The sequence below is a fragment of the Camelus dromedarius genome, chromosome 2, assembly GCF_036321535.1.
Source record: "Camelus dromedarius isolate mCamDro1 chromosome 2, mCamDro1.pat, whole genome shotgun sequence".
Lineage (NCBI taxonomy): Eukaryota > Metazoa > Chordata > Mammalia > Artiodactyla > Camelidae > Camelus > Camelus dromedarius.
In genome coordinates this window covers 52,099,098-52,118,056 of record NC_087437.1, presented here as the reverse complement: position 1 = coordinate 52,118,056, position 18,959 = coordinate 52,099,098, and the positions used below count along the sequence as shown (strand labels likewise).

General features: G+C 36.4%; 1 protein-coding gene across 4 annotated transcripts in view; it reads right to left on the bottom strand.

Annotated features, from left to right (window-relative positions):
• Positions 1–18,959, bottom strand: part of VPS8 (VPS8 subunit of CORVET complex) — a 222,944-nt gene that overhangs the window by 41,349 nt on the left and 162,636 nt on the right. For all 4 annotated transcript variants that reach the window (XM_064493453.1, XM_031452660.2, XM_064493456.1 and 1 more), the window contains 3 exons: positions 8,292–8,372; positions 6,272–6,441; positions 2,993–3,158 (listed from right to left, as the gene is read on the bottom strand). In XM_064493453.1, the coding sequence (XP_064349523.1) occupies positions 2,993–3,158; positions 6,272–6,441; positions 8,292–8,372 (417 nt within the window). The remainder of the gene's footprint in view (positions 1–2,992; positions 3,159–6,271; positions 6,442–8,291; positions 8,373–18,959) is intronic.

The window sequence follows — 18,959 nt, the reverse complement described above, 5'->3', positions numbered from 1 at the left end:
ACAGAACTAGAAGGTGAGCATAACTGAATCTAGAAGGTGAGAGTGGTATGAGATGAAGCTAGTGAGGTAAGCAGGGACCACATTAATTATTCTGATATTTGCAAACGTCTCAAACACATCTCAAATATACATTCCTTACTCCATCCTAACTTTCACCATTCTAGTATAAGTTACCACTTCTTTCCTCAAAATTATTTTAATATTCTTGGTCTCCCTACATTCATTCTTGCTTCCCTTTCAATTCATTTTCTGCACTGCAGTTCTTTTAAAAATATTATTCTAAAAAAAAATACTACTTGATCAAATCATATCATTCCTTCTTTAAAACCTTTAATACCTTCTCTATTTCTTTAGCACAAACAATGAAAATAATACGGTCCCTGTTTACCTACTAATCTCATCTAATACCATTCTCTTTCACCCTCTAGATCCAATCATACTCAATGTCTAGTTCCATGCTTTTTCCTGCTTCACAGTAGGGATGCTTTATGTTTGTTTTACATATTAATCCCTTTGCTTGGAATACTCCTCCTCCTGCCCACCCTTGCACTTAAACTTTATCTTCTTTTTTTCCTTCAGGGGCAGCTAAAATGGCACTTCAAGGAAGTCTTCCATGATCTCCTATGTCTAGATTTAGGTCTATTCATTATCTGCTCTTATAGTATAGTTCATCTGTAAGTACCTGTGGTATAATAAAAAAATATTATTTGGTCTTTGTCCCTGGTTCCCATTACACAGTTCCTAAAACTCTTGGACTCCTGAGTGATGAGTGCCTTTTGTATGCTAATGAGATGACTGGTGTCTGGGGACCCCTAGATCGCTTCAGGATGGCAGCTGGTCACCAGGAGTATCAAGCCATGATTAGAGGGTTGGAACTTTCAATTCTCCCCTCCCCATCTTCCCCCCATCCCCACATCTGAGGAGGGGAGAGGGGCTGGATATTGAGCCCAATCACTAACTGCCAGTGTTTAATCAATTATGGCTATGCAATGAAACCTCCAATAAAACTCCCTAACTGTCGAGGTTCAAAAAGCTTCCAGGCTGGTGAGTACGCTGATGTACTGTGAAGGTTGTGTGCCAGGAGAGGGCACAGAAGCTCTGGGCATCCTTCTTCCCCCATGCCTTGTCCTATGCATTTCTTTCATTTCACTATTCCTGAGTTGTATATAATAAATGGGTAAATGTATTTTCTTAAGCTCTATGAGTTGTTCTAGTGAATTACTGAAACTGGAGTAATGGGTCATGGGGACTCCTAAATTTGCCAAGTCAGATAGTAGTGTGTGTAATCTGCACATCCCATTTGTAACTTGTGTCTGAAGTGAGGACAGTCTTATGGGAATGAGCCCTTAAACCTGTGGAGTCTGACGCTGAGTCCTGACAGTGAGTGTCAGAATTGAGTAATTGGACACTCAGTTGATGTCCAGAGAATTGACAGAACTGGTGTCAGAATTGGTGTTGGAAAAGACATCATGTATCTGACATCAGAAAGAACTTGAGAATGCTTATTGAAAATCTATTCATAATTTCATTGGTCATAAATTCCTTAAGACAAATGTCTTCTCTACTACTGTCTCCCCAGCACACTGCCTGGCATGCTGCTCCGTATCTACTGAGTGAATATATAAATTAATGCCTACCACTGGAGTGTAGAAATTCTCAACTGTTACCTGGGAGAAGCTAGGTCAGGGTTTTTTCTCCGGGATCTGCTTCTGATTTAACACTGAAAGCTGATGAAACAGACAGAAAAAAAGCAGCAGGTCCAACTTTTCACTATGCGATGTTAAGGTCAACTACAGAATAGGGTGGCATAGAGGGAGGAGCAGGAAACAGCAAACGTGGAACCACTTCTCACTTTGAAGAGGAAGTACATTTAGAACAGCATGGGGTGGGGTGGGGGTGGGAAGAGCTCAGCGGTAGAGCACATGCTTAGCATGCACAAAGTCCTCGGTTCAATCCCCAGTACCTCCATTAAAAGAAGGAAGAAAGGAAAGAAAGAAAGAAAGAAAGAAAGAGAGGGAGGGAGGAAGGAAGGAAGGAAGGGAGGAAGGGAGAGAGGGAGAGAGGGAGAGAGGGAGAGAGAGAGATAAAGAAAGAAAGAAAGAGAAAGAGAGAAAGAAAGAAAAGGAAGGAAGGAAGGAAGGAAGGAAGGAAGGAAGGAAGGAAGGAAGGAAGGAAGAAAGAAAGAAAGAAAGAAAGAAAGAAAGAAAGAAAGAAAGAAAGAAAGAAAGAAAGAAAGAAAGAAAGAAAGAAAGAGAAAGAAAGAAAGAAAGAAAGGGAGAAAGAAAGGGAGAAAAGAAAAGAAAAAAAGAAAGGAAGGAAGGAAGGAAAGAAAGAAAAGAAAGAAAGAACAGCACAACGACCAGGTCACAGCTCTAGTAGCTGCTCCTCCTCCACACTGAGCCCCTTGTGTTGCCAAGTTATGTTCTCCTAAAAGTTACTAAGCAGCAGAGTTCAAGCTCTGCTCTATTGCCTGCTGAAGAAGGAAAAAGGAAAGTCTGTAAAATAAACAAAATTGTATATAGTCCAAAGGCAATGAAAATTTCTCAAATGAACACTATTGCATCAAATTCTTTGAAGAAAGTTACCCAGCTGGGAAAACCATGCACAGAGCACATGTGTATGTACCTTGTCTATCAGCTGTGTTTAAAAGTGATAGCTCTGCACTCTTCAGCACATACGGGCGTTCATTAGTACCAGAGCATCTGTACTTGCTGACCTCTTACTTAGGAAGACTCATGGGCTTACATCCTCTCTGTTCAATCAGAACTTAAGGTTTTTTAAGCGCAGAAAATGTTTTCGGTTTCTCTTAAATCCATTTTTTATTGCTGGACAGAGAGGAGATAACTCCAAATACTAAACAAAACTCAGTGGAAGATGTCATACACTGGAGACCCACCAAGTAAAGCCTATAGGACCTGAAGAAAATGAGGCCAGGCCTAAAGATGCTGTTAAGAAAAGACCATCTCCATCTTGCCACAAAAACAAGTCTTACCTGTGATGGCGTTATCCTTCCCTTTTTAATTTCAGATGAATTTTCACTTAACTTTCCTACTTTGTTACTTGAGCTGCATTTGTAGCATGTCCATCTCGTTTGTCCCTCAATTTCTACGGTGCACTCTTTGTTTTGCAGACAGAATGAGTGATACAAATGACCACAGCTGCAAAATGAAGGCAATCAAATTACACTTTTCATTGTCATAAAGTCATAAACATAAGTTATGTTAGAGTATATTTATGAGTGATAAATATTTCTAATAAGCTGGAATGCACTGATGGCTGTATAGGTTAAGAAACAAAAAAGGAGATTTACTTGGTGCTGTCCTCTCTTTTTTAAAATTCAGACTCACATATTTGTACACTTAAGTTGTAAGTATGAATAGCATCACAGTTCTTTGACTCCAAGCCACCAGGGGATGAGCTGAACTTCTGTTCATTTCTCAAATTATGAAGCATTTTTAGACAGTTTGGAAAAAAGTCAATTGGGGAAAATTATAATTGTATAAGTAGCTTGATAATAACATGAGTAGTCTGCCTCATCAAATTCAAGAGTCATGACTGAGTAACAAGCATTTACAAAAAGGCCAGTGCTACAGTAAATTCTAACATTATTCCTATGAAGAAACTCCCTATGGATTACACTATGTTACCAAACAAGCATCCCAGAAGTGAATGCTGAGTGTCTCAGTCACCTTTACCGATTCCTCCTCATTTTTTCAACCTGAAATGTTGGACCACCTCAGAAGTCAATCCTTTTTTCTTCTATAGTCTTTATAATCTATCTTTTCCCCTACCCTTTCTTTCCCTCTGTCTCTCTCTCTCTATATATATATGTACACACACACATATATATATATACATACACATACATACATCCTTTCTCTTCCATAATCTCCTTTCTAAGGAGCCATCATCCTTGCTCCTTTAGTGATTACTTCCAGTTCCGTAGCTTTAAAATACTGCCTACATGCCGATGACTGCCAAATTTATACCTTCAGCCCAGACTTCTCTCCTAAACCCCATCTGTCTCCTCAAGAGCTCTACTATGGATGTCTAATAGGCATCTTAAATTTCACACACCCTAAACCAAATTCTTGATTTCCACCCTACTCCACCCCACTGCACATTCTCATCCAACTTTCCACATCTAAATAAATGGCAACTATATTCTTCCAGTTTCTCAGGCCAAAAACGATTCTCTTTCTTTCACATCTCACATCCAATCTATAAACATATCTTATCAGCTCATCCTTCCCAATATATCCAGAATTCCACCGCTTCCTACCTCATTACAATCACCCCAGGCCACCTCTCACTTGGATTACTGCCATAGCCTAACTGGTCATTCTACTCTCACCCTTGACCTTCACCACAGCAGTCAAAGTGATCCTTAAGACAGGTCAGGTCATGTCAACCCTAGCCTCAAAACCATCTGATGGCTTTTCATCTCAGATTAAGAGTTTAACTCTTTATAATGACCCAGTTCCTACATGATTTGGCTGCTCCTCTTCCTCTCATAAGAGAAGTCATCTCTTATCATTCTCCCTTCACTCTGCCCAGGCAACACTAGGCCACTCACTCGCTACCTGTCAAGTACGCCAAGCACCTGCCTCGTGGTTTCTGCACTTGTTGATCCTCTGTCTGGGGCACTCTCTCCTTGACACTGCATGGCCACTTCCTTCAGGTCTCTGCTCAAATGCCACTTAAATTTCCCTAACAGCTCTTTATAAATTAGTAGCTCCCAACATTCTCTTTCCTGTACACCATGTTTTATTTTATTCATGGTAATTATTACATTTTTATTAATTTTTAGCTTCTCAGCTCAGTCACCTTAAAGTGAAGCTTTTGCTGACCACTCTACATAAAATATTTTTCCCCACAAACACTTTATATCTCACTTAACATATTTTATCTTTTTTCCATACAGGTAGAGTTGGATTTTCCTACTTGGATTTTAATTGGCACCTCAAAATTAACAGCTCTAAGACAAAATTCTTAATTTCCCAAGCTCCTCACGCCAGCTCCCCCTCGTCTTAAGAGGATGGTACCACATTCATCCAGTTTCCATGGCAGTCACTATCTGGCATTTTACTTGTTTTTCTGCCTGCTTCTTTCACTACAGTGTAAATGCCACGAGAGCAGACTCTTTGTTTTGTTCATATGGTACACTATCCCCTTGAACAGTAACTGGCATATAGCAGGTGCTCAATAAATATTTGTTGAATGGGCTCTTTGTGTGATGAGAACTACTTTCCCTTCCAACCACCAAATCTACCCATCTTCCTGTATCTATAATAACAGAAGCTAACACTTACACAGTGCTTACTATATGTCAGCATGGTTACAAGTGTCTTATGTAAATTATCTCGTTTAATCTTCACAAAACCCTATGGAGTAGATACAACTGTTATCCCAATTTAAAGATGAAGAAACTAAGATGTAAAGAGATTAAATAATTTGTCAAAGTCTCACAGCTAGTAAGTGGCAGAGTCAGGATTTGAACTCAAGGAGTCTGGCTCCAAAGTCCATCTTACATTGCCTGTAATCATATATTCTGGATGAGCTGCCTGCTCCTGAGATCAGAGCTTCCACTTTTGCACTAGACTTCTGTCTTTGCACTGTGGCTTTAAATATCATTTATACGCTGACAGTTTCTAAATTTATATTTCCAGGATATGTCTCCAGGTTTCTGACTAGAATAACTGTCTACCTGACATTCCTAGTTGGATGTTTAATCAGCATCTCAAACCTAACACATCTAAGACAAAATTCTTACATTTTCCCAGCTCCTCATGCCTGTTCCTGCTCATCTCAGCGGATGGTACCACATTCATCCAGTTGCTCAGGCCGAAGATGTTTTTCCATCAGTTCATATTTAATACATCAGCAAGTTAGCTCTTCCCTTAAAATACATTCTGCACCTTCACTCCTACCTCTCATTTTGCTCAAATGTCACTTCCTTGGAGATGTTTTTCCTCATTATGGTATCTTAAAATAGCACTCTCACTCAGAACACTTCTTCTTTCTATCCCTTACCCTGTGTTTTATTTCTCTTCATAGCTCTTATTACTCTGTTTATGTATCATCTGACCTCCCTCACACCCCTTCCTCCTGACTCCCATGCAGAATGTAAGGTCTACGAGGGCAGGAACTTTGCCTTGTTTTGTTCACTGCCAGAATGACCACCTGGGGCTGTGTGTCCACGTATATTCCTGCCTGGCAATACCACACATGCACACACACCACACATGTAACATTTCCTTCTCTCTCTTACCTAAAGACAATAATTTCATCAGCCATTTCTTGGCGTCTCTTGTACTGCTGCAAACAAATAGAGCAGTAATCCTGCTTGGGATTTAGTCCTCTGGTGACGGAAGCTCTCAGGTTACACAACGACCAATGGAGATCTTGGTTTAGAAGGCTAGTAGTTGTTTCCAGCAGGGTCTATGAAAGACCAAAACAACAACAACAACAAAATGGTTTATAAAGAGAAAGAGACAGAGGGAATGAATGAGGATTATAGCACTTGGCTCATTTTCAACCACAAACAATTGATTTGGAATACATTATAATGACATAAAATTGATCAAACATCAAAACACCTCAGACTTCAGTGGTTAACTTTAATGTGCAGAGTAATGATAAGTTATACATTAAGATTCTTAAAATAATTATTGAAAAGCTGTCACTAGTTTCTACTCAGAAATGTAGATGTCATTCTGTGGGGCTTAATTCAGTACTGATGGCTTTCAAATGACTAGATAAACCCAAATCTATTTACTACTTTTATATAATAAGTTCTCTCTGTATGGCTCAAAGTTGTGCTATAACAAATTGAAAAAAACCCTGATTTTTCAAATAGAAACTGCATCCATAGCAATATTTCACATTAACCTTTCACTGGAAAAGCTAATGGCCATTACTCAGTTTCATCTCCCTTGGGCAGAGAGATCACATTTTCCTCATCAGCACTTACAAGTCATTTGAATCTACTCAAGAGTGTGACATTTGTCATTAAGTCACATAAAGACATTTCACAGCTATCACATTAAGTCATTTTAAGGCTCCCTGTGCTTATAAAGTATTATGTCCTTACTACATCTCATTCTCAACATTCATATATACCATTTCAATGTGCACTTGAATTCCTTTTTTGTCAGTCCCAAAGGGGAAGATATACTGTTCACCCTCCTTGCTACACAGTCTGATCCTTTAACTTTATCTGTAATGCAGAAATTTTAGTTCTAATGGTCTGTTTTAACTCTTTCCAATCAACCTCATCTTTTCCTCTTCCAAAGTTTGCAAAAATGTTTTGCCTTGCACTCAGCTTTCCTTCTGCTGTCACAGAGTCCGTGCCTGCAGGGGTATCAGCTTCCCTGGGCTATGCTTAGCAAAACTGCAATTCTTACTACATCCTAACAAAAGCTCTGTGCAAAAGCTTATAATCTTAATTGGGTCCCATTTGTTAATTTTTGCTGTTATTTCTATTGCCTGGGTAGACTGCCCTCGGAGAACATTGCGGTATATGCATGGCTGGGACATTGTGCTGTTTACCAGAATATGACAAATTATAATTGACTGTACTTCAATTAAAATAAAAAAAAAAAGCTGTCACCCAAATTTTTCTTTTTCTCCTATTAAAAAAACAGACATTGTATCTAACATGCCTAAATGGCACTTTTCCTAGGTTGCTTCAAGAGTCACATTGAAGTATAAGAAGAAAAAAAAAAAAAAAAACTACACCAATCTGGCTCTTACTGAGAATTAAAGCTACAGGCAGGCAGTTTGGGGTTGAGGGAAGACTAATGACCATTTCTGGTTAGTGGCAATTATCTGTTTTAGAATTTTTTTCCCCCTACAAATCCCCAAATCCCAATTTATCCCTCCCATTTCAGAATGTTAAAAAGAACACTCATTTAATTTTATTTTGCAATTTTCTATACTCATGCTGATTCTTCCTTTTCATGGGTTATATCTCTGCATTCCATTATTTTCCCAGAAAGTTTCTTACATTTTTCATTTGGGAAAAAAGGTATTTGTCCCACTGCCAATGAAACAAAAGAATGAAATGAATCCAAACTTGATGCATTTCCACATCCTAGAATATATGGTTATGTGCGTATAAAACATATATTAATTAGCAGCAAGAAAAATTTAAAATTAAAAAACCACACATTTCAATCTAGTAAACTTCCACAAAACAGACGGTAATTTTTAAAGAAAAAGTATAAATGCAAAGAAAAAAGAAATCGCTTCTTTCTACCTCATGAGCTTGGAAGTAGAAAGTACTTTACCTGTTCATAGTTAAAGGTATCCAGCATTCCCAGAATAAGTCCCTGGATTTCTCCAAGTTTTCCTTTTCCATAAACTGGGTCCTAATTGGAAAAAAGTTGCAAAAAATTATATTCTTGGTATTTTAAAATTACTTTAAAATATAAGTTATCTGAAAAAGCCAGATACTCTTAAATATTTGCCTCTAGTCACAAAATATTTACTCTTCCATGAACATTCCACTGGAAATGCACATCAGTCTCCTCTGGCCGTCAAAAATATTTTGGAAAACTAAATAAAATTTAAATGATCCAAGTCCCTTGCTTGACAACCTTCTTTGCAAGTCTAATTAAATTTTACTCTGGTTTTGTTTCTACAGCAAGCTTCCTTTCCTTCTTCACATTAACCATCACCCATCCCCCTCCGAGCTCTTATTTATCCACTGCATCAAAGCCAATGTACTCATGAATACCCAGAACTTGTCAACTCCTCCTGCGACTCCTATTTGGCTACCTCCTGGTCCAGACCAACTAAGTCATGTCAGTTCAGGGGATCAGTATCTTGATCAAGAAGCAAGTTTCAATTTTCCAAAGCTTTTCTCAATAAGCTTTTCATATGAGATATGCTAAGTAACTTATCATAAACAATTGGAAAACTATTGATGTATACAAAAACAAAACAAAACAAGTCCAACCACCCAAAGATAAACACTTTTGATATTTTGACGTGTATTCTTCCAGTCTTCTTTCTGGGAAAGGAAGGAGAGGGATGTATTTCTTAGTGTACAAAATCTGACTATTTCACATGAAACTTTTATAACTTTTTAAACTTAATAGTATATTGTGGGCAGTTTCCCACATACTTCATAATTACATAGATGAATCATGTGAAAATACCATGTGTTATCCAACTGTTCTCTGTTGTTAGGGATTTAAGTTTATCTCCTCACACCCCACCCTTAAATCCCACCATTATAACACAAGTGGCTGTAAATTTTGGTCTGAATCTGATTCTTTCTTGAGAGGAGATTTCAAGAGAGGAAATGAATTATAGACTCAAAGAGTATTTTTATGGGTACTGATGTATGTTCACCCTTGAACAACACAGGTTAGGACTGAGTGGGTCCACTTATATGCAGATATTTTTCCCCAAAAAATATATTCAAAAAATTTTTTGAGATTTACAACAACATGAAAAAACTCCCAGATGAACCACATAGCCAAGAAATTGGGGAAAAATTAAGAAAAAGTTAAGTATGTCATGAATATATAAAATGCATGTTGATACTAGTCTACCCTTCCATAAGCATAAGGTGACTAATATTTAATACAAAATAATCTGTTAGTTTTCTTACTGTTTTATAACTTCACTTTTAAAGAATTACATTACCGTATAGTGTGCCCCTTTCCCTCCCCGCTGTTTGGAACATAAGATAATACTGATGTAGGTACTGACAGACAGACAATTCATCTTGTAAATAGATGATGTAAGGTGTTGATAAATACAGTACAGTAAGTGTGCTTTCTCTTCTTTATGATTTTCACTAACATTTTCTTTTCTCTAGCTTACTTTATTTTAAGAATACAGGATATACTACATATAACATATAAAAAATGTGTTAGTCAACTGTTTGTGTTATTGGTAAGGCTTTCAGTCAACAGCAGGCTACTAGTAGTTAAGTTTTGGGGGAGTCAAAAGTTATACATGGATTTTCGACTGTGCGGGGGGCGGGGTCTGTGTTCCTAACCCCCGCATTGTTCAAGGTCAACTGTATTGCCTAACCGCTTTACCAAAAAGTTGTGTTATGCAATTTTTATCTCCATTAGAACATTTGTGCATCCATTTTACTGCACCTTTGGCTAGGCTGGGAATTATAATAAAAATTTTGCTACCAAATGAATAGGAATCCAACTACACGGTAATGATAAAAGTAGTTGCTATTTATTAAGTGAGCAGCATATGCCAAGCACAATGCTAAGCACTTTGTATTTACCATATCACTAAATTCCTTCCAGAACATTTATAAATGAAGAAATTCAGGCTTGAGAGGTAAAATAAAATTCTCTAAGAACACAACACCATTAAGAAGGCGAGCTGGGATGGGAATCTAGGTACTTCAGAAACTATGTTTTTAATTAACACGCTGTACTGGTCTCCCAAGTATGGACACATAAACCAATAAACCAATGTTTGCTAGATAATATGGGTAACAAATATGAATAACTAAATGATAAACTAATATTTGCTGAAAATGGGTATGGGTAACATTTCCGGTTACTTCTTAGGGAGTAAGGGTTATTAAAATCTTGTTACAGTAACTGTGAGTTGAGATGTTAAGAAAGAAAAATGATTGTGCAGCAGGAAAAACTCAGAAGAAAGGTTCAGAAATCTGAAAAGAAACTTTGCCTTCCTGCCCTTATACAAGGTAGAGTTAGGATTTACAATTTTTTTCTCTTCTATGCTTGAAGACTGGATAGACACAGTTTCTAATTAAGATCAGTTTTCAGTACTTTAAGTTGGTCGAGAGCAGCACAATCGTCTGTTGTAGGTTCCTTGTCCCTGATGCTGAGGTTATGCTGAAGAAGTCAAATGTAGTTAATAACTACACATTTGTGTACTAATTAACAAGTTTATTTTGGGCTTGAACAGATCACCTACGCTTACTGGGGAAATTTCTGTTTCACAGCTCAAGATGCTATCACTAAGCTAAAGATATCTGTCAAATATGTGGAGAGCATTTGCAAAAGCCAAGACTACAGGTATCTCAGACTGACTTACTCTTCATTAGAAAAACTCAGGTCATATATCCATGAGATTATCTTTTAATTTTCTTTGCATAAAAACAGAACCATGTTAATGCTTCTGAACTTACACTCAGTTATACTTTTGGTCAAGCTCTTAGTAAATACGCTTACTTTTCAAAGTATAATGGACAGTGTAATACCTTATAAGAACGCTGTAATATCTACTCTACTATGTCCATCCAATACACTAATACAACTCTAGCATAGAAAAGCTCTGTCATTTGTTTATGACAAGGGTGGTTTGGAGAATGAAGAGGTTTTGAAAAGGTTAAATTCTGGGAAAAAGAAGAAATCTTTATAGGTCATGCCTATATTTATATCAGTACATTTCACTTTAAAATACATAATTTAAAAGCAAAATCATGAAAATAACCTCATGCTGAGACAACATATAAATTATAGAATGCAAAAGGGAACTCAAGGCTTCTGGCACAGTGTGTACACAATCCACTAGCTTTTCAAATTATTTTCCAAATGTGTCAGCTAGATTCTTCAGCGATAAATAACTGCTGAGGTTTCTCTTTAAACTTGTTTGTAAACTACAAAAGAAGACCACGTTTAGGTACTTCACATAAACTTGTTTTTTAAAAAGCACATTATAAAAAGATGCGACAACCCCTTTTTTTCTCTATTGCTTTTTCTTTTAAATTGAAGTATGGTTGATTTACAATATTGTGTGAGTTTTAGATGTACAGCATAGAAACTCAGTTATTTTTTTCCTGATTATACTCCATTATAGGTTATTACAAGATACTGAATATAATTTCCTGTGCTATACAGTAAATCCATGTTACTTATCTATTTTATATATAGTAGTTTATTAATTCCATACTACAGATTTGTCCCTCTCCCCTCACCCCTTCAGTAACCATAAGTCTGATTTCTACGTCTGTTAGTCTGTTTCTGTTTTGCGTATAGATTCATTTGTATTATTTTTTAGATTCCACATATAAGTGATACCAACATATATTTCTCCGTCTGATTTACTTCATTAAGTATGATATTCTCTCAGTCTATCCATATTGCTGCAAATGGCAATACCTCTATTGCTTTCTGATACCTACTGTATCATGTATGTGGTTTGCTGTAAAATTAAAATTTTACTAATCAAGCATTACTTTAAAATATGAATAACACAACAGTTAGCATATTTGTTTGTATTAATCCCCTCAGTATAAGAGTCATAAATAGCTTCTCGAAGAAGCCAAAAATTACATTTGCCAAAGAGTGAAGATCAGTTACGGGCAAGCAGTGAAGACAGAATGTACAAAACATAAATATGGTCCCTTAAAAATACCAACTTATCACCTAATGTTCATGAAAGAAACCTGTACAATTCAGGCCCCAAGTATCAGTTTGAATAAATATGCAGAGGTCAGGAAGATCTTTGAGAACCTCTTATTATGTGAACATGTCTTCTAGAAAAATTGTAAATATCTGAGCAACTGTGCATCTAAATAACTGTCATTTCCTATCTTCTCCCCAGGAGACCAGATAGAGTGAGACAGATATGAAAAATACTATGGCTGGTGTTAGGTACAGAAGAAAAGGCCAAAATTTCGGAGTTAGAAAATCTAGGTTAATGTTCCCACTTAATAATGGGACAAATTATTTAATTTTTTAAGTGGCTCTTCCCTCTTAAAAATCATGTGGATACCATCACTTCCCCAGCATAATGTACACAAAGATCAAAGGAGATAAAGAACACAAAAGTGCTTTACAAACTGTGTTAGACTACCCAGGGACATTAGGTAGTTGAGCCAACTAATATTTATTGATTATATATTATGTTCCAAGCACTGTGCTAGGTACTGGAGATAAATTACTGAACAAGTAGATCTGGTCTCTGCTTTCACGGAAGTCACAGTGTAGTGGTACTTTTTGCTTTAGGAGACAGATCCACTGTCTTTTCTCCACTGTATATTCTCGCTTCCTTTGTTGTAAATTAGTTGACCATAGGTGCATGGGTTTATTTATGGGCTCTCTATTCTGTTTCATTGATCCATATGGGTCTTTTTGTGCCAATACCATGCTGTTTTGATTACTGTATTTTTATAGTATAGTTTCAAGTCAGAGAACACGGTATCTCCAGCTTTGTCTTCTTCTCAAGGTTGTTTTGCAATTTGGGGTCTTTTATGGTTCCAAATAAATTTTAGAATTATTTGTTCTAGTTTTATGAAAAATGTCATGGGTATTTTGATTGAGATTGCATTAAATATTAGATTGCTTTTGGGTAGTATGGACATTTTAACAATATTAATTCTTCTAATCCAAGAACATAGGATATCTTTCCTTTTCTTTGTATTGTCTTCAAATTCCTTCAGTGTTTTATAGTTTTCTGAGCACAGGTCTTTTACCTTCTTGGTTAAGTTTATTCCTAGGCATTTTATTCTTTTTACTGGGATTGTAAATGGGATTTTTTTCGGTGGGGGGGCTTTCTCTTTCTGATAGTTCATTACTAGTGTATAGGAAGGTAAAACTTTTCTGTATATTAAGCTTGTATCCTGAAACTTTATTAGAATTTATCAGTTCTAATAGTTTTGGGGTGGGAGACTATGGTTTTCCGTATATAGAACCATGTTATCTGCAAACTGTGAGTTTTACTTCTTTCCAATTTGGATGCCTTTTATTTCTCTTTCTTATTTGATTGCTGTGACTAGGACTTCCAGTACTATATTAAGTAGAAGTGGCGAGAATGGGCATCCTTGTCTTGTTCCTAATTTTAAAGGAAAGGCTTTCGGCTTTTCACCAGTGAGTATGTTAGCTGTTAGTCTGTCATACAGGGCTTTCATTATGCTGAGACATATTCTCTCTCTATCAACTGTGGTGAGAGTTTTTATCATGAATGGATGCTGAATTTTGTCAAATGTTTTTTTTGTATCTACTGAGGTGAGGATGTGATTTTTATCCTTGCTTTTACTAATGTGGCATATAACACTGATTGATTTGCAAATACTGAATCATCTGTGCATTCCTGGAATAAATCTTACTTGATCATGGTGTACGACCCTTTTTATATATTGTTGGATTTGGTTTGCTAATACTTTGTTCAGGATTTTTACACCTACATTCATCAAAGACACTGGCCTCTAATTTTCTTTTGTAGTGTCTTTGTCTGGTTTTTGTATGAGGATAATGGTGGCCTTGTAGAATGGATTTGGGAGTATTCACTCCTCTTCAATTTTGGGGAACAGTTTGAGAAGGATAGGTCTTCTTTACACATTTGGTAGAATTCTGCTGTGAATCCATCTTGCCCTGGATTTTTGTTTGCTGGGAGTATTTTTTTTTAATTTATTACAAACTCAATTTCATTACTAGTGATCAGTCTGTTCAGATTGTCTGTTTCTAGGAAGAAACAGTCTCAACAGGTTGTATGTTTCTAGAAATTTGTCCACTGCTTCTAGATTGTCCAATCTGTTGGCACATAACTTTGTAGTATTATGATTTTTTTTTTTGTATCTCTGTGGTATCAGTTGCTATTTCTGCTTTTTCATGTCTTCTTCTTCTTATTTTTTTTAATCTCTTTGGTATTAGTTGCTATTTCTCTTTTCTTCTTGGTAAGCCTGGCTAAAAAGTTTATTAATTTTGTTTATCTTTTCAAAAACCAACTCTTGGTTTCATTGATCTTTTCTATTGTTTTTTTGGTCTCTATTTTATTTTGTCTCTGATCTTTATCTCTTTTCCTACTTTGGGCTTTGCTTGTTCTTCTTTTTCTAATTCCTTTATCTGGGAGGTTAGGTTGTTTACTTGGGAATTTTCTTGTTTCTTGAGGAAGGCCTTTATCGCTATAAACTTCCCTCTTAAAACTGCTTTTCCTACATCCCATAGATTTTAGAAAGTTGTGTTTCCATCTTCATTTGTCTTGAGGTATTTTTTAACTTCCTCTTTGATTTCTGTTAATTTTTGACTTTGAGCAATTATAATGTACCTTGTAGTTCTTCATGTTTTTGAGTTTGGGGTTATTGATCTTTACTAACAGTTCTCAATAAATCTGGAAATTTTAGGGCTAATATTTAAAATATTTTTTTCTGCTCCAACTCCCTATTTTCAGAATTCCAAGTATATGTATTTTGGGCCACCTGAAATTGTCCCACAGCTCAATGACACTCTGGTTCATTTTTTTTTCCTGATTCACTTTTCTTACGCATTTCATTTTTAGATAGTCTGTGTTACTGTGTCTTCAAATTCACTAATCTTTTCTTCTGTTTTGGCATTCTCATCTGTTAATTCCTATATTCAATGTCATATCTGGGTTTCATTTTCCAACATCTTTGCATATCTTAAAAGTTTTATAGAATGTCTTACATACACTGTAAATTTTACACTATTGAGACCTGGATATTTCTGTATTCCAAAAATATTTTTAAGCTTTGTTCTGAGATGCAGTTAAATTATCAGGAAACAGTTTGATCCGTTCAGGCCTTGCTTTTAAAATTTGAAAAGCATGACAGGAGCTATGTTTGGTCTAGGCCTAATTGTTTCCCATTACTGAGTACTTGTGAGTACTCTACTCAATGTTCTGTGAATTATGAGGTCTTCTAGTCTTACTGGTGAATAAGACTCTATTTTTGGCCCTGTGTGAATACAAGTATTATTCCCCCCAATCCATTCAGGTGGTTCTCTCCCTGCCTAGGTACTTTCCTCAGATCATGCACTGAGGCTTGAGGGAGGCCCCCTGATTGCTCCAGAGTTTCCTCTCCTCTTATTTACCCTGAAAACTCTACCTTGGTCTCTCTTGACTCTCAGTTCCAACTCCTCAAATCAGTAAGTATGCTGAAAATTGCTTGGGATTCCCTTCCTGTGCTACTGCCTGGAAACTCTCTAAAGACATCAAGCTGGGGCAGACAGAGGGCTTACATTGTTTATTTCCTGTCTCCAAGGAATTACCGCCCTGTATTGACTGACTACCAGTTTTTTGAAAACTATTATGTTATGTATTTTTTCCATATTTTAGTTGTTATAAGCAAGAGGATGCATCCAAGCCACTCCTCTTGGCCAGAACTAGAATTCCTCCATTCTTGACTTTTTTCATTCTATAACTATTCAGAGTACCTATTATATGCCAGGTGCCCCAGGGTTAAGTGATAGTGATAGTGTACTAGGCAAAGTATAGTCTTATCTCTTAAGGTCCTTGAATGTTTCTTAGAACTCCATTTTGGCCTTCGGCTTTTCTCACTAATTCATTTCATCTTAAAGTTCATCTAGTTTCAAGAATATAACTACCACTTCTGCTTCGATGACTTCCAAATCTTCCTCTCCACTTCTTACCACTTCCTACAAACTCCAGTCTTATATTCCCCCCACTGCTCACTGTTAGCCACATGAAACTGAATTTAGGGGGTTTACCCGGGTTCTTCTTTTGTTCCCCTACTTCTAATCAGTCAAAAAGTCAAGTAGATTCTACCAGCTAAGTAATTTTCAAATCTACTTTCTCCTATCCATTCTGTGTAACTCAATTAACAAACTTGAGTACCTATTACATTCTGAGTATCTCTATGCCTTCGGTCTTGTTTACTTCCAATTTATCCTGTATAACGTAGACTGAGTGTTCTTTCTAAAATGAAATGTCATCCCATCATTCCTCTAGTTAAAATATCTTAATGAAAATTTACTGATTTTAAAATAAAATCCAAAGTCATTACCATGGTTTACAAAGCAATTAAGGACACAGCCCCTGTCTCTCAAATTTCAGCTCCATGACTCACCTTTATTCTTGTCGTATGTTCCAAGCATACTTAAACATTTGCAACTCTTCAAATGTGCCATGTTTTACCTCAAATTCTTTGTATATATAGTTCACTGTGCTTTAGAATAGTCCTCTTTTTCCCCCTGATTCCTTTAGGCTCTTTAAGATTCAATTCAGACATCTCCTTTAGGAAATCTTTCCAAATTCTCCAGTCTGTTTCAGATATATACTTTATTGGTACCTCTTTGGTTATATATATTCAGAAACCCAACTTGTTCAAAAAAGATAATTATTGTAAAGGTACTGGGGTGTCTAAGGATCCAAGAAGAGGAATGCAGATAAACCTTAAGAACTACAATGAGACTCAGATGCCATGAGGATTTTCTCTTCATGTTATCTCCTTTCCCAGTGTCTTAAATCCTCTCTCTGTATCTTTTCTCTTCTCCATGCAGCTTATCTATTCTCCTCTTTGTGTGTGTGTTTCATTCTTCTCTCTCAGATAAACTTTCTTACTTTTTCAATGCATATGACAGAAAAGTAGTCACCGCCAGCTCCTGAACTTTGTACTTTATATAATCCAGAGAACTGAAGAGAAACTATTCATCTTTTTTCAATTCAATTCTAAAATTTCCTGAAAAGGACACTGACTGGCCCCTCTTAGGCCAGCTGCCCACCCTGAGTCAATCACGTGGGGTCTTGCTTTCACATGGATGCTCCTGCTGTACTTATGTGGACTGAATGTAGGGATGCAGAAGTGGCAACGACCCTTCCTGGGGTTCAGAGCAGCTAATCCTTAAAGTGACCAATCTTACTTGTGCTTTACAGCCCTGTGAACAGTTGCATCAGATATTTTCTCATCTCTCTTATAAGAGCCCTTTTAGGGCAAGAACTGTGCCCTTCTTTCATTTATGTAGATAACTACCAAACAGTAACATATAATTAATAAACTAATTAACAATTAACTCTTCAAAAGACCAGGGACTGAAACAAATGGAGTTTACATGATATAATGAGAAAGAGCGTAAGTTAGGAGGTGAGAGACTTTGGTGGTAGTCTGGATGCTGCCACTAATGGTAGGTCAGGTACCTAACTTTTCTGTGTTTCAGTTTTGCCCTTCATCAACAGAAATTTGTATAGTAGCCCTACCTATTTCAAGAGATTCTTGCGAGCTTCAAATGCGATATCTATAAAAGCAACTTAAAAAAAATAAAAATCTCTATACAAATATAAGGTAGAATTATTACAGTAATCAGAAATGTGCAAATAAGGAATTTAAGAATCAGCACACCCTTCCAATTAGTTAACAACCACTAAAGGTAGAAAATGATATGAATACAATTACAATGAATACTAGTATAATGCAAAAATAAAGCTAAGACTTTCAAATATCAAAAGCCTTCAAGGATGTGAGTTTCAAAATAAAGTATTTTTTTAAAATATCATATGCTTTTGCCAAGGAAAAAACAGATTTTTGTTTCTTATAATTTACGTAACAAAGTGTGGTTAAAGCTCAACATAAAACAAAGTGCATACAATGAGAGGGAAGCTACTTTCGGTTTTAGGATTTCATGTTTTTAAATTTACTTGGGAAATTAAAGTGTTCCTGCCTTACAGAGATATTTCTTTATATAGATTAAAAACCTATGACTAATATATTTTAGAATGGATATAAAAAGTAGTCTGTACCAAAGAATTATTTAATTTATGGTAAGTATCAAATGAAATGATATGTGTAAAGATACATTCTAAGTAATAATGTACAATGTGGTGAGACTACTGGGTACAGTAGTCTTTATCAGCAAAGGCCCAGATGCTTAATACCAGATGGGAAAGAGAGCCTGAAAAATCTTAGAGAAAGCTGAGAGAAACATTCTTAGTTGTATAAAAATCATTTAAAAATTGTGAAGACCAATGGCATCATATTACTATCTGACTTTTTAGTTTTTTGGTGTGTCTCTATGCTGCATAAAGGAAGACAAAATGGATTCTAAGGATTATTCTTGCAGTTTTCCCAAGAATGTTCACAGATTTTTCTAAAAATACATCTTCGCATATTTTTAGTGTTCTCCTTTTGATGAATCTGGAAAGGTAGAGGCCTTTTCACTGAACAAAATAGGCTGGAAGGATGTTTCCTCCAAACGCTTTGGGCACAAAAGCCGTCTAGAATCTAGAGCAGGAGAGGAGTTTTCGATGTAAAGTTC